We start from the raw sequence: 13,947 nt of genomic DNA, 5'->3' as shown, positions 1-13,947 counted from the left end.
ATGGCAGCGAAGTACTGGCAGTCACAAAAAGATTCCACACAAGTGTTTATCAGTTGTTGTTTTTTTTATATAATTGACTAATGGCCTCACCGGACGCATGCCCAATGTCTTCAAATATTATCCGCTTATGTTGGTAAACTTGTACTGTGCATATCCCCGTTGTGTTGATCACACACAGGACGGCTTACATTCAGTTGTGTTGTGTTTCAAGGTACGGCATCCGTCCCGAGACTGTGATCATCTACGGGCAGAGCATTGGCACGGTGCCCTCGGTGGACCTCGCCTCTCGCTACGAGAGTGCCGCAGTCATCCTCCACTCCCCGCTCACCTCTGGCATGAGAGTGGCTTTCCCTGACACCAAGAAGACCTACTGTTTTGACGCCTTTCCAAAGTGAGTGCAGCCCGACGACAGATGGCATGCGTGTGTAAACAAGGCTGACTGTGGCATTTTTACCGTTGACGCATGCCATCTGTCCTTTTAACAGATAAAAATGCCTATAAAGACAATGGACTGAAATAATTTTCATCTGATTAGCTCAAGAGTGGGTAGAAAATATTGTCAACTGCGCCACCTGCTGGGTAGTTGGTGAAATGCAGTGCAAATATATTTGTATCCCTTTTCGAATTGCAAACACAAACTTTAGGATTGCATTACATAAAGTCCCAATAAAATGCGCTGAAATCTGCAGTACTGACATTGTCCTCTTTTTCTGTTTCATTGTGAAGCAATTTTTAATTGTTATCTTCTCCAATTTGTTGTCATTTGTTTCTCTTTGGGGTTTTTGTCTCGCAGCATCGACAAGATTTCCAAGGTGACGTCGCCAGTCCTCTTGATCCACGGTACCGAGGACGAGGTCATCGACTTCTCCCACGGGCTGGCGCTGTACGAACGCTGCCAGCACCCAGTGGAGCCCCTCTGGGTGGAGGGCGCCGGACACAATGACATAGAGCTCTACGGACAGTACCTGGAGAGGCTCAAACAGTTTGTTGCACACGAGCTGGTCAACTTATAGAGCCGCTTGAAATAAGAGAAGCAGGAAAGGAAGCTGCAGTTTTACAGACAGCCTGACTTTATCGTTTTTGAATTATTAAACGGAGAATCGGTGTCTGTCTTCAACTGACTCGGTGGCGACTCTCTTCACTTAGTCGAGACGCTCTCCCCCCTCGCTCCCCTCATTTGGCTTTCCACAGGATTACCCTGATCCCCCCCCCCACTAGAAACCTCACCTCCACAAAAATCCTTTTTTTCTTTTTTTTTTTTGCTTTTAGATCTGCTTATGTTGGACACTGCAGTTTGCGACTGTGATAGGAGGGCGAAGAAGACATGTGGAAGGACAATATTGGAGTTAATACAGTAATTACAAAGTAATTAAGTGTCATATTCTGTTCCTGCCTTATAAGAGAAGGTTTGTGGTTCTCAATGGAGACTTGCATTCCGGGAAATGGCCTTTCTACAGACTAATTAGTCTAAATCGACTGAACTCCATATTATCCTAATCACTGCGTCTGAATATTGGTTCCATCTCCTCTGAGGACTCCCTTTTGTGTTTTATTTTTTATTTTTATTTTTACAGAACATGTCGGATTTGCACATATTGTCACTTAAGAGTTGAACTAGACAAACTAACACTTCACCCATCTGTGCCAGTTTTGCCAAATGTTTTAAGACGTTTCAGAACCCTGTGTAAATAACGAAGAGTGCAACTTGCCGTCATCTCCGTGTCTCTGTAAAATGTAAATGGTACAGCTTGGTTATAAATCCTTTAAGTAAAGACGGTGATCAGCAGTGAGAGGGCCTGAGAGTGGGTTCTTTCCAGCCACTTGAAAGGAGTTTGATTTGAAGTATTGTTGATTTAAGACACCCATCCTCACACTGCTGGACATCATAGTTTTCAGATCATGCTGGGCACATCTGTGGACAAAAATCTGACCTTTTGGTAATAATGATTCACCAGTATATAGAAAAAAACGATTATGAATCCCAGTTGTGTGCAAGTTCTGCCTCTGGGTTTTAATGTATCGAAAACGGCAAATAATAATGATATGTCTACTTTATGTAACTGGGTTAGATTATTGTACCTTTTTTTTTTTCCTAATACACACAGAAACGAAAACTACTGTGACAGCTGCTGTCATTTCTAGTCGACCACTATTGCTGTTCAGGATGAATTATGATCACTGCTAGTCTTTGTATGTTTCTCAGTTTCAGGAAGTGGCTAAAAATACTACAATGGGTTATTTGGGGTCGAAGTATTATCATCTTCCTCCAGCATATTTACACTGGACAATTTTTACTCCACGCATGGTTCTCGAGTCTCCACCGTACTGAGACAATGAGCTATTTCAAAGTGATTAGCTCTGCATCCAGGGACTCGGTCATGGCCAAAATGTTTGTGTCAATTTTATCTTTCTTCACCATAACATTTCTGAAATCATTGTTTTTTTTTTTTTGTTTTTTTTTTTGTTCTTCTGCGAGAGCCAAAATAGAGCTCCCGTCTTGCCATCAAACTCTTAAAATGAAAATGTCAAATTGCTGCTGCGTGCCATGGACAGCGTTTACCTTTTTTTTTTTTTTTTTTGTCTTTTTTGGCATGCAAGCATTCAATTGCAAAAGACATTTCTTTTTCCTTCTGGTTATTTTAAGTCTTTGGACACTTTAATTTTATTTTTTATTTTTTTTGCAGTTAACAATAAGCCAATCGGTGCTACTGTAAAACCTTCAGGTCTGACCGGCTGCCTGCTAAAAGAGCAGAAACAACTAGCTGTTTGTCAGATTGACCAAGATCCACGCCAGGATTGGGGACCTCCTCTTTTTACGCGCTCATGTGTTTTTTCTATTGTATTTTTATTTTGATCTATAAACATTTTTTTTGCTTATTTTTGTTCACTGTAATATGCTCAGAACGTATATTTACAGTTTTTCTTTTTTTTTTTTCCACAAAATTGTTTGGTTGGACTTTGTCTTTCTTTTAAAACCCTCGATATGCCAAGGCCGTCACTCGGGCAGCCTTTTGTACTCGCCACTCTGATGGGTGTAATCTGATTTGATTTAGTTTGTATAGGATATTTCAATGCAAAGAAACTATGTATTAACATTAATATAGTAATTCTGATAATGGATAGAGCAAATAAAATTGTATGTGGAATAATGATCTTATTTGTGACTTATTTGATTATATCAGAATCGGTTGACTTTTTTTTTTTTTTCTTGCTTAATTATAAAGGGCCACAAATCAAACGCTGTTCATTTGGCATGAAGTGAGTTTGGTTTCGACCCAGTTCCTCTAGGAACTAAATTATTTCAAAATGTTAATTTGATGTGTGAAAGTTTTCAAAGGTACTCTACAGTATGACTGTTTTAGGTTGTGAAGTACCTTTTGTCCCTCCTGAGGACCAGCAGGTGGCGATGTTGCACTAATCTCACTCACTGGACACAAATTCTTTAAATAACTCCTTGGAAACCCATGTTTTCTTTGGAAGTCAAGGAAAAGGGAAATCAACATTCTTCAGGTAGGAAGCAGGAAAGAAATCTCTGCACAAGATAACATTATCAAAAGCTTTATTGTGTAAATATATATATATTTTTTGCTTTGGAACAAAGTAGGTTCCTGATCCCTCTGGCTAAAAATAGTGTTTTTGTTGACATTGACTCAAGTGAAGGGCATTCACTGTTTTGCAGATCACCAACTTATAACTGTAATGCAGAACAAATCACAGTGAATGTGTATTTTTGTGGTGATTTTATGTATGAAATAACAGGTAGTGCTTTGACTGTGAAGTAGAAGGAAAATGAAAGATGGTTTAGAAAATCATTTCCAGATAGAAATCAGAAAAGTGTGCAGTTCATCTCTATTCAGACCCTGAGGGAATACTTTGCTGGACTTACTTTCACTCAGATTAAGGCTGTTAGTATTTTGGGAGGCATTTCTGTGAGGTTTGAACATCTAGGACTTAAAATCGTACCTGCTTATCCTTACAAAAATACTCCAGTCAGATTGGATAGAAAGCATCTGTACGGTCCCTGATTTTCTGTCCTTATCGACAGGAACTCGATAAGGACAGTAACAGTTTTTTGTTACCCAAAAACTGTTATTTTTTGGGTAACAGTTTTAAACTGTAGATGACAGTATTGAAATATAATTATTTTATGGGAAATAATGACTTTTGTATATTTTTATGCACACTGCTACTGCTGCCTTTAGTCGACTGCCCACAGAAGACAAGGTTCAGGTTTGAACTTGAGCTAGGCCAGTTTGCATGTTCTCCCCCAGCATGTAACTCATGAGGGGGTCTTTGTTGTTTAAAACTATCGCCACTTTAGTTTTGTGAGTTCAGCAGTGCATGCTTAACTCTGTGTGTCTGTGTGAGCTGGTCCTGTGATGGAATGGGAAACCATCCAAACATCCACACTGACCTCTCATCCACGGCATGCTCCAGTTCACCCGTTCATTTAGTTAAAGCAGATATATATATATAAAAACAAATACAATGGACGGGGAAAAAAGAGAGGTTTGAAAATATCTGACAGGAGTAACCATAAAATTGACGTTTTAATACAGCACTTAAGTCCATAAACCACGTTCTTCCTATTGTGTGTAGTTTTTTCCGATAGCCCTTAAACGCACCACAACTTCCTTTCTCTCCAAGCCGCGCCTGCTCTCTCTTGGTGGTGTTGGAGGCTGACCGACGGACGAAAGACAGCCTATCAGCAGAAGAAGAAAAAAACATGTGGAAAATGCACATATATAGAGGGAAGTAAAACCCAGTAAACTTCCTTGGCAGATAAGTTTTTCACTCTTCTTATCAGGACGGGGTGTTTTGCTTCTTATATCGGTTCGCCTGAGAGCGAATGGACAGAGCGGTGAAGGAGCAGGACAGCCTCACCACCAGCGGTAGACCTCAACCGTCCACACGGCCGTCTACATTGTGTCTGTGTCCGTCCGTCAACCATTGGGGGTGGAAGAGGATTCACCAGGTGAGCCTTTCAGTTCACGGTTGTTTTTGTTTATTTATTTATTTTTCTCAGGGGAGTGGTACTTCCTAACAGCTCTCAAACTTCACCAAGAGGTGACAACTAAACGGCGTGTTGCTACGTGTCCCACACTCGTTCCTGCTGGTAATTTTTGGCAATAAAAATCCCCTTTGCCTCATAGGTTTTTTTTATTTATTTTTTTAAAAACAGTTCCTCTTTTGTGATGCATCAGTTAGCAAAGCTCTCGGTTTTATCCCTATATCGCCCAGCTGCCTATTTTATTGCGGGAAGTGTCACGTTAGCCAAAAAACAATCATATAAGTTGTGACTCCCCATTTACAGAAGCAACTGACCCCATCAATAAAACACATCTCATGTCTCAACGTGGACCAGAGCCGCTCTGAAGATATTAAAGAGCGGTGACAGCGCAGACCCAGTTACGGTGAGGAAACACATGGTTCTAGGTATGTCACGAGTAGACATCCAGAGAGAGACTTTTACAGCTGAGGAATGCTTTTGTCCGTCCGTCTTTTACTCTCAGTGACCCCCACCCTCACATCTTGATATTCAGTAGCTTTTAAATCAGATAAATATTAGCGGTGAGCTGATTTCGCCCGGAGCTGTGCAAACCTCTGATTAATGTGTTTATGGTGAGATCACAAGAGGCAGCTGATCTGATGCATTAAACACGACTTCTAGGGTATTTTTATGCTGATTTTCATATTTATTCACATTATTATTATTATTATTATTATTATTATCTAATGTTGTTGCTTGTCTTCTGGTTTCAGCAAAAACGAGGTGCATGTGAAAGCTGTGCATAGATTTCAGAAATGTTCAGTTCACCCCTCTCCAATGCTTTGAAAATTGACAATTTAATGTTTTTTTTTTAAAGATGCACAGCTTGAATCAAGAACACAATACCCATAAGGTGGTGGCAGCATTATGCTATGGTGATGTTTTTCAGCAGCAAGGGCTGGTGAACTGGTCTGAAAGGGATGTTTGTGAGCAAAACCTGTTTCATTTGGTCAGTGCTTTAAAACTGGGACGAAGGTTCACCTTCCAACGGGACGATTATCCAAGCATGCTGGGTGTGTTGTTTGCTTCACAAATGAAATGTTTAAAAGTTGTAGCCGTGTTCTGTTAATGAAATGATTCAACCCCTAAATTTAAATAACGTATCTTCCATGCTGTGAGGTAGCAAAACACACACACAAATAAATGCCAAGGGTGTGAATACTTTCACAAGGCACTTTTCTTGAACTTGTTGGCTTACAAACCTGACTAAAATGATTTGCAATAGTTAAAGTACATGGGTACTAAATGGCATGTTTGTGGGTAGTAAATGGAAGTGGAAAAGGATTAAATGAAATCAAAATGTATTAACACCAATTACCGGTAGATTGGGGAAAAATTCAAACAATAGTATTTGAAGCAATTAAAGTTTTGAAGACAATTGTAACTCTAGAAGTTGAACTCTGGGTTAAACACAATGCTTAAAACCTTAAAATCCCAAATGTTTCACAATCTACGTAGAAATCTGCTGTACAACAAATCAAGTCACAATGCCAATGTGAGCAAATTTCACAACTGCAAATGAATGGATCCAGTATCTGGTAGGATATTATCTTTCATCTGCCGTGGCCTCTTGATTTTGTGCAACCCTAGTTTTCACCAATGCCAGACGATCAAATTGACTTTTGTACCTCATGTGATGCCATCCTACCAAGTACATAAAAGGAAAGTTTGTATTTTTTATTTATTTGTTTATTTTTATTTTTATTTTTTATTTTTTTAAGTCTTGCAGTGATTATCTGTATTTCCTTACCCAGATGTGTTTTACAGTCCATGTAAATTCGTTAGTGGGAAGAAAATACACATTATAATGGGATCCTCAGGCTGGAGAGAGTGTACATCCAAAACATAATGCCATCATTGTACCTCTGCCTCTGACAGCCCCGCTGTACGTAAGATGGATGGTTCTTGATATGTACAATAAATGTTTTATACGTGTTGCACGGGGAATGTTGACTTAGATAATCCAGAGAGTGTTGCGCCTGGTTTATTTCGTGGCTTGCATAAATCACAGGGCTATTGTCTTACTTGCCCCTTATTGTGAACTGCTTTGTTGAGGACTTGAAGAGGTTTGTTTGTTGCTCTTGAGCAAAACAATGACTAATTTACTCATCAAGACAATGGCTTTTTTGTTGTTGTTGTTGTTTGTTTGTGTGTGCTAATTGGTCAGCGCGATGCGGCCTTTCTAGATTTCATTGAGGCCGTTTTCGATCGTCAGTAGAGAGAACTTTCCTGCTCCCTTTTAGGACTCCGATATTAGAAAATCTTGCAATGCTGTGTTGATAAATATTGTGATTGTGGTATCAGTTGCGATAAATGCCCATTTTCTTCTTTCCTCTCTCTCGCTCATCTGTGCTTCTATCACTCTGTGACTTTTTGCATTTTGGACAAGGTTATTGTTTTCTAGTGTGAGCGTCTGCACCTGTGAATGTGTAATGAGTCAAATCTCCCTCATATATTCACATCTACATTTATCTTTGACTGTCCTACTCATCAAGTTGTAAGATACAAACTTCTTTACAACGTATTTGTGTGTATCAGGTTTGATAAAGAGGTTGTCAAACAGGAAGAAACACAAATATTTTGTCTTCTTTCAAGGGTAAACTGCAACTAGTGACTGAACAGTTGATAACATTACTTCTGATCTTCCTTCCCGAGAAAATTTAATCTGTTGTATACTTAACACATACTAATTAGAAGCTTCTTGACGCACAGACGACTTTGTTTATTCACAGTTAGGCTGGGCTTTAGATTGCTCGTCTGGGTATAAGTGTATATAGGAAAAGAAGGAAAGTGGTTGTAGTGTTTAGTGAAAGAGTGCATATTTTTGCACTCCGAGTAGAGTGGAAAAGTAACATCTTACCAATATTAAACTATTATTTTTTAAATGTAAGAATAAAAGTGAGCTAAGAGCATAGATTCCAAAAGGAACTTGACAACTTTCATCCACTTTTCTTTAAAAAATAAAATAAAATAAAACCACTTGAACTGTGATTTTGCCAGGGCATCTTCTTTGCACAGCCTTCTTCAGATCACACCAATGATTTTTTTCAATCTGATTCTGGTTTGGAGTCTGGTTAGGTTTTTCTTACTGAAACCATAACCTTTTACTTGCAAAACCACTCTTTTGTTGATTTGGTGTTGGGCCTTTAGGTCATTGTGAAAGATGCATTTCACCCTCAGCTTTGAAGCAGAAGTCTGAAGGTTCTGTTGCAACATCGACTGGGCAATTTCTGCATGCGTCCTGACTAAGCACCTAGTTACATCTGTATGTAAACAAGTTTACAAAGCATGAAGTAGATATGCTTTTTATTTAGTTAGACCACATATTACCTTTTGAAATGTCCCAAAGATGTTCAGTTTTGCGTTTATCATCATAAGATGTGTATTTGGAAGACTTTTTATGAAATTTTGTAACCCTTGTACGTTATTATTCGTAATAGGCTTTCTTCTAGCTACCTTACCCCAAGCGGATACTCCCAGAACATGAGATTCTTATCACATGTAGTACAAGAACGCTACTTGCATACATTTCTTGCAGCTCAGTTACTATGATTTGCAGGGCTCTTGGTGCACTCACTGACCAGTTTTTTGTCTGGACCTTTATTTAATCTTAGAGGGATGTCCAGTTCTTTGTAATGTCATGATTGCGCTAAGTTTTCTTTATCTGATTGTAAATCTTTTCTATCTCATGCCTTTAAAATGCATTTGCATGTTTAGATCTTTTAGAATCTCTGAGGGATCATAATTTTTGTCTAAGAAAATGTCAGGATAAGCCTGGAAGAACAGCGAAAGTTTATTCAAGATTAATGACACACACGTTAAATGAGAGCCTATGTGTATTGATATGCTTAACATGGGTTTGAATGTGATTATTATTTCTGAACACATCCACATCTCCTTGAGATGCACACTTATGGGACCAGTATATTTTAGGTCTTTTGTTTCCCCTTTTTCCTCTTGAAAGCTCTCAGATTGTTTTTCATTTGAGGTTTACAGATGACCTTAAAGGTGGAGAAAGTTCAGCAAAATATTTATCTTCTTTTTTTTTTTTTTTTTTTTTTCAAACCGCAAGATCTTGACATTTCAATTGGGGTGTGTGTACATATTTTTATATCCAGTGTATGCTAAGTGTTTGCTCCTGCCCATTTGACCTCTTTATGTTTGCATGTCTCATAATCTGGCAAAAGTCCGTTTGCACACTAATAAGGCTGTCCCGCCTCGTCCCTGGGAACGAATGAGGGGCTCTCCCACTCTTCAAAAAATATTTGCGCAAAGTTTTGGAATAGGAGTTAGACTATTTTCGAGGAATTAAATTCCTTAGGACATTATTTTAAGATGATGATGATGATAAAGATGTGTACCTATCCGTGGCCTCAGTTTCTTGGCGTTGTGTTCTCCATTTATGCTAAACAGTCGAGCTCCAGCTGAAGCGCTCTCCCTCTTCCCCACAGTAATTGGTGCCATCTGTTTGGCTGTGTTTTGGTGTTTGGAATGCTCTGTTATGTTGTGATCCATTAATGCTGACAAGAGCAGCCAGTGTCATCCCGCTCTAGACAAATCATCCAAGAAGAAGTTTGCCGCTGATGTGACAAATTACCTTGTGTTTTAAAAATCAAGTCCAAGGATATTAACCTTTAGCCCTCAAACTTGGTGGTTAGTGGGGGATTCTCTGATTGTCCTAGCCCTTAACTCACACCCCCCAGGGTCCTTTACCTCCTACTGTTTTCCTACTCACTTCTAATGTCTGTTCTTCTTGTGTTTACCTCTACTTTGACCTTCTCTTTTTCAACTCTGTTTATTCCTCCATTTTATTGTCTGGTTTTTTTTAACAACTTTTTATCTCTAACCTGTCTGAGTGTAAGAATTATGAATTGTTTATATGACTAACAACACTTGTTTTTTCGAAAATGATTCCTTTCAAAAGATTTCAGTCCACTTAATTGTTTATACTTTTTCTATCAGTTGAAAGTTGAATGTCATAAGTAGACCTGAAATCAGGAAATATATTTTTCCTAACTCTATTCATCTCTCTTGTTCTTTTTTTGTTTCCGTCCTCAGATAAGCGGATAGGAATACCATGCCGACGAGTGATTGCCCAGGCCGCATCCCCACATTTGTGGCTCCATCTCACAGCAACCATCAAAGGTGTCCAGGTTACATTCCCGGTCGGGTGGCTCCAGTCCGCTCGCCTCCACCTGCCAAAGCTCCACCACCTCCGCCGTTGAAGCCACATGGCCTGCGACTGGAGCAACGAACTACGCCCAGCCTGTCGGTGGAAAGTCAGCGCAGAGGTCCTTCTCTGAACGTATGGCAAAGGAAAAACACTCTTATCTTTTGCGGACTCTCGCTGGGGGCTTTCGTTTTTACACTTATACTTGCCCTCAGTCTTGCGAGTGGAGACAAATTAGATGGTTAGTATTGCATGTTTTCTTTTTCGGGGTTTTCTCAAAATTTGTCAAATTCCTACTGTTTGGGTTTCTAATGTTTGTGATCGATTGTACTCTCAGAAAACTGTCCAGACCACCACTTATCCCTGAGCAAGTGGAATCCAGGTCACCAACCAAACAAGGATATTCTTATCCGTAGGGGGGATTTGTATAGACTGGAATCTTCCGCCACCTTTCGTTCGCTTACCATCCAATCAGGAGGTGAGACTGTGATGTTTGCATATTGTTTTGCATTCTTCAGCAAGCAATTTTATTTATAAGACGCATTTCATTTGATTTCTCACAGGTCGTGTAGTGTTTGCTGACAATGCAGATGGAAGCAGAAACATAACATTGAGAACACATTACATCCTCATAGAAGATGGCGGTGCCCTTCATATTGGTTCACCTAAATGCCGCTACCGGTCCCGTGCCACAATCGCCCTCTTGGGTCGCTCGGACAGCAAAGCTGTTCCCGAAATCCCTGTCATGGGCCGCAAGTTCATCGGTGTCATGGGCGGCGGAACTCTAGAGCTGCATGGCACAGAACGTGTTTCCTGGTCTCTGCTGACCCGAAGCATCCCCTCGTCCGGGCTTTCCACCGGAGGCTATGCCTTCCAGAAAAACTTCAGCCGAGGGATCAACTTCCGGGTGTTCGACCAGGACACATCTGCTTTGATCTACGCCGAGCGCTTTGACACCCACAACTCTCGGAACGACAGTCGGAAACTCACTCAGCTGCTCCGCTCCCTGCCGGCGGGTCGCATAGTCGCGCTGGCTGTCGGGGACTCTGCGGTCAAGGGTTTGCTGGAAGAAACCAAGAAAGCCTTTAAAGAGGTGCTTGGCAGCCAATTTGCCGACGATCTTAAATACAGGTAACAACACATTACCAGCACGGTTCATGTCTGGATTCCTCCTGTGGGAGCCATATTGGCTTTTAAGCTTTTTGAAATTATGTTTGGCAAGTGTCTCACAAAGACCTCTGCTTCCCTAATGAGTGTGGAGTGGAAACGTCTTTAGGAGTGTCTTGTTTACTCTCAGTCTCCTGGGCCTGATAAAGAAAGTGATTGTTTTTTTTTGTTTTTTTGACAGCTAAAGTAAACACTTCCACTTTTGAACCCTCTCTACGTAGAGGACCAACATTTTGTTCCACACATATCCTCAGTGGAAAAAATGATGCCCCCCTTTCATGTACCATTGCATTTAACATGTTCACTTGAATCTTTCCCAGTTACTTGTCTTCCTGTTTCCTGTGCCTTCTCGCTGTATCGCACTGCGCCAGAAAAAGGAAGCGCACACAGGATAAGAGGGTTCAGATCAGAGGTTGGAGCATTTGCACAAAATCTGGCAATTCAGGGGAATCTGTGTTCCATATGGTTATTATCTCAGAAGAACAGAAAGAGAAATGTGCATTGTCTGTAGTTCTGTCAGTAGGAGTTGATGGGTTTTAAATTAGCTTTCAGTGGCAGATATCTTGTTACTATCACTCAGGTCCAAGTATGTACAAGGTCACCGTTTCCCATAACTGTGTGATTTGCGCTGAGGTCCTCAGATGCCTTCAGTGTCACATTTCCCATTTGGAGGTGAGTGCCAGAGCATTGCGGTTTCTGACCATATTCCCCTTAAACCCACTCCCACTTTAGAGTAGTTTACATGAGTCACATAATCATGTTTATTCTTAGAGGTGCTTATTTACTAGCAGTAGTTTAGTTTTTCCATATAGAGCTCTGATAATGTATATACTCTCTAACACGTTTCTTCAGTTTTTTTTTTTTCTACATCTACATTTTTAAGATCATTAGAAACAAACATGTTCTATCAATAAATATAAAATGCTGTTTATGAAGTGGGAAAAAAAACTACCCATACCAACCTGGCCCTATGTGAAATAAGCGATTACTCCCTAAACTTAATCACTGGTTGAATCACCCATGGTAACAATGTTTATGATAACTATTGTAATAATACCGAGTCTTTTTCATCACAGTGAAGGAATTTCAATCCTCTGTTCTCAGGGTTGATCAAAATAACTCCATTATGGCAATTTTGGAGTTTCTCTACTTGGAGAGACTCCAAAATTGAATTAAAGACAATTCTNATGAAGTGAGTTTGGTTTCGACCCAGTTCCTCTAGGAACTAAATTATTTCAAAATGTTAATTTGATGTGTGAAAGTTTTCAAAGGTACTCTACAGTATGACTGTTTTAGGTTGTGAAGTACCTTTTGTCCCTTCTGAGGACCAGCAGGTGGCGATGTTGCACTAATCTCACTCACTGGACACAAATTCTTTAAATAACTCCTTGGAAACCCATGTTTTCTTTGGAAGTCAAGGAAAAGGGAAATCAACATTCTTAAGGTAGGAAGCAGGAAAGAAATCTCTGCACAAGATAACATTATCAAAAGCTTTATTGTGTAAATATATATATATTTTTTGCTTTGGAACAAAGTAGGTTCCTGATCCCTCTGGCTAAAAATAGTGTTTTTGTTGACATTGACTCAAGTGAAGGGCATTCACTGTTTTGCAGATCACCAACTTATAACTGTAATGCAGAACAAATCACAGTGAATGTGTATTTTTGTGGTGATTTTATGTATGAAATAACAGGTAGTGCTTTGACTGTGAAGTAGAAGGAAAATGAAAGATGGTTTAGAAAATCATTTCCAGATAGAAATCAGAAAAGTGTGCAGTTCATCTCTGTTCAGACCCTGAGGGAATACTTTGCTGGACTTCCTTTCACTCAGATTAAGGCTGTTAGTATTTTGGGAGGCGTTTCTATGAGGTTTGCACATCTAGGACTTAAAATTGTACCTGCTTATCCTTACAAAAATACTCCAGTCAGATTGGATAGAAAGCATCTGTACGGTCCCTGATTTTCTGTCCTTATCGACCCATTGACTTGCATGCAAGTATTTTTTGGGCAACAGTTTTAAACTGTAGATGACAGTATTGTAATATTATAATTTAATGGGAAATAATGACTTTTGTGTATTTTTATGCACACTGCTACTGCTGCCTTCAGTCGACTGCCCACATAAGACAAGGTTCAGGTTTGAACTTGAGCTAGGCCAGTTTGCATGTTCTCCCCCAGTATGTAACTCATGAGGGGTCTTTGTTATTTAAAACTATCGCCACTTTAGTTTTGTGAGTTCAGCAGTGCATGCTTAACTCTGTGTGTCTGTGTGAGCTGGTCCTGTGATGGAATGGGAAACCATCCAAACATCCACACTGACCTCTCATCCACGGCATGCTCCAGTTCACCCGTTCATTTAGTTAAAGCAGATATATATATATAAAAACAAATACAATGGACGGGGAAAAAAGAGAGGTTTGAAAATATCTGACAGGAGTAACCATAAAATTGACGTTTTAGTACATCACTTAAGTCCATAAACCACGTTCTTCCTATTGTGTGTAGTTTTTTCCGATAGCCCTTAAACGCACCACAACTTCCTTTTTCTCCAAGCCGCGCCT

General features: G+C 39.9%; 2 protein-coding genes across 2 annotated transcripts; both read left to right on the top strand.

Moving 5' to 3' along the window:
- On the top strand, positions 1 to 1,314 carry LOC103147113 (protein ABHD17B-like). The gene is made up of 3 exons (XM_016678447.1): positions 1 to 11; positions 179 to 391; positions 794 to 1,314. Exons 1-3 carry the CDS (start codon positions 1 to 3, stop codon positions 1,011 to 1,013), a joined length of 444 nt encoding a protein of 147 aa, XP_016533933.1. The 3' UTR covers positions 1,014 to 1,314.
- Positions 1,315 to 4,638: 3,324 nt separating this feature from the next.
- On the top strand, positions 4,639 to 11,370 carry LOC103147109 (transmembrane protein 2-like). Its single transcript, XM_007565295.2, has 4 exons — positions 4,639 to 4,975; positions 10,109 to 10,461; positions 10,558 to 10,698; positions 10,784 to 11,370. Exons 2-4 carry the CDS (start codon positions 10,128 to 10,130, stop codon positions 11,353 to 11,355), a joined length of 1,047 nt encoding a protein of 348 aa, XP_007565357.1. The 5' UTR covers positions 4,639 to 4,975; positions 10,109 to 10,127; the 3' UTR covers positions 11,356 to 11,370.
- Positions 11,371 to 13,947: the final 2,577 nt, after the last annotated feature.

This window comes from Poecilia formosa, unplaced genomic scaffold (assembly GCF_000485575.1).
Source record: "Poecilia formosa unplaced genomic scaffold, Poecilia_formosa-5.1.2 Scaffold5, whole genome shotgun sequence".
Classification (NCBI taxonomy): domain Eukaryota; kingdom Metazoa; phylum Chordata; class Actinopteri; order Cyprinodontiformes; family Poeciliidae; genus Poecilia; species Poecilia formosa.
This window is presented reverse-complemented; position numbering and strand designations above follow the sequence as displayed.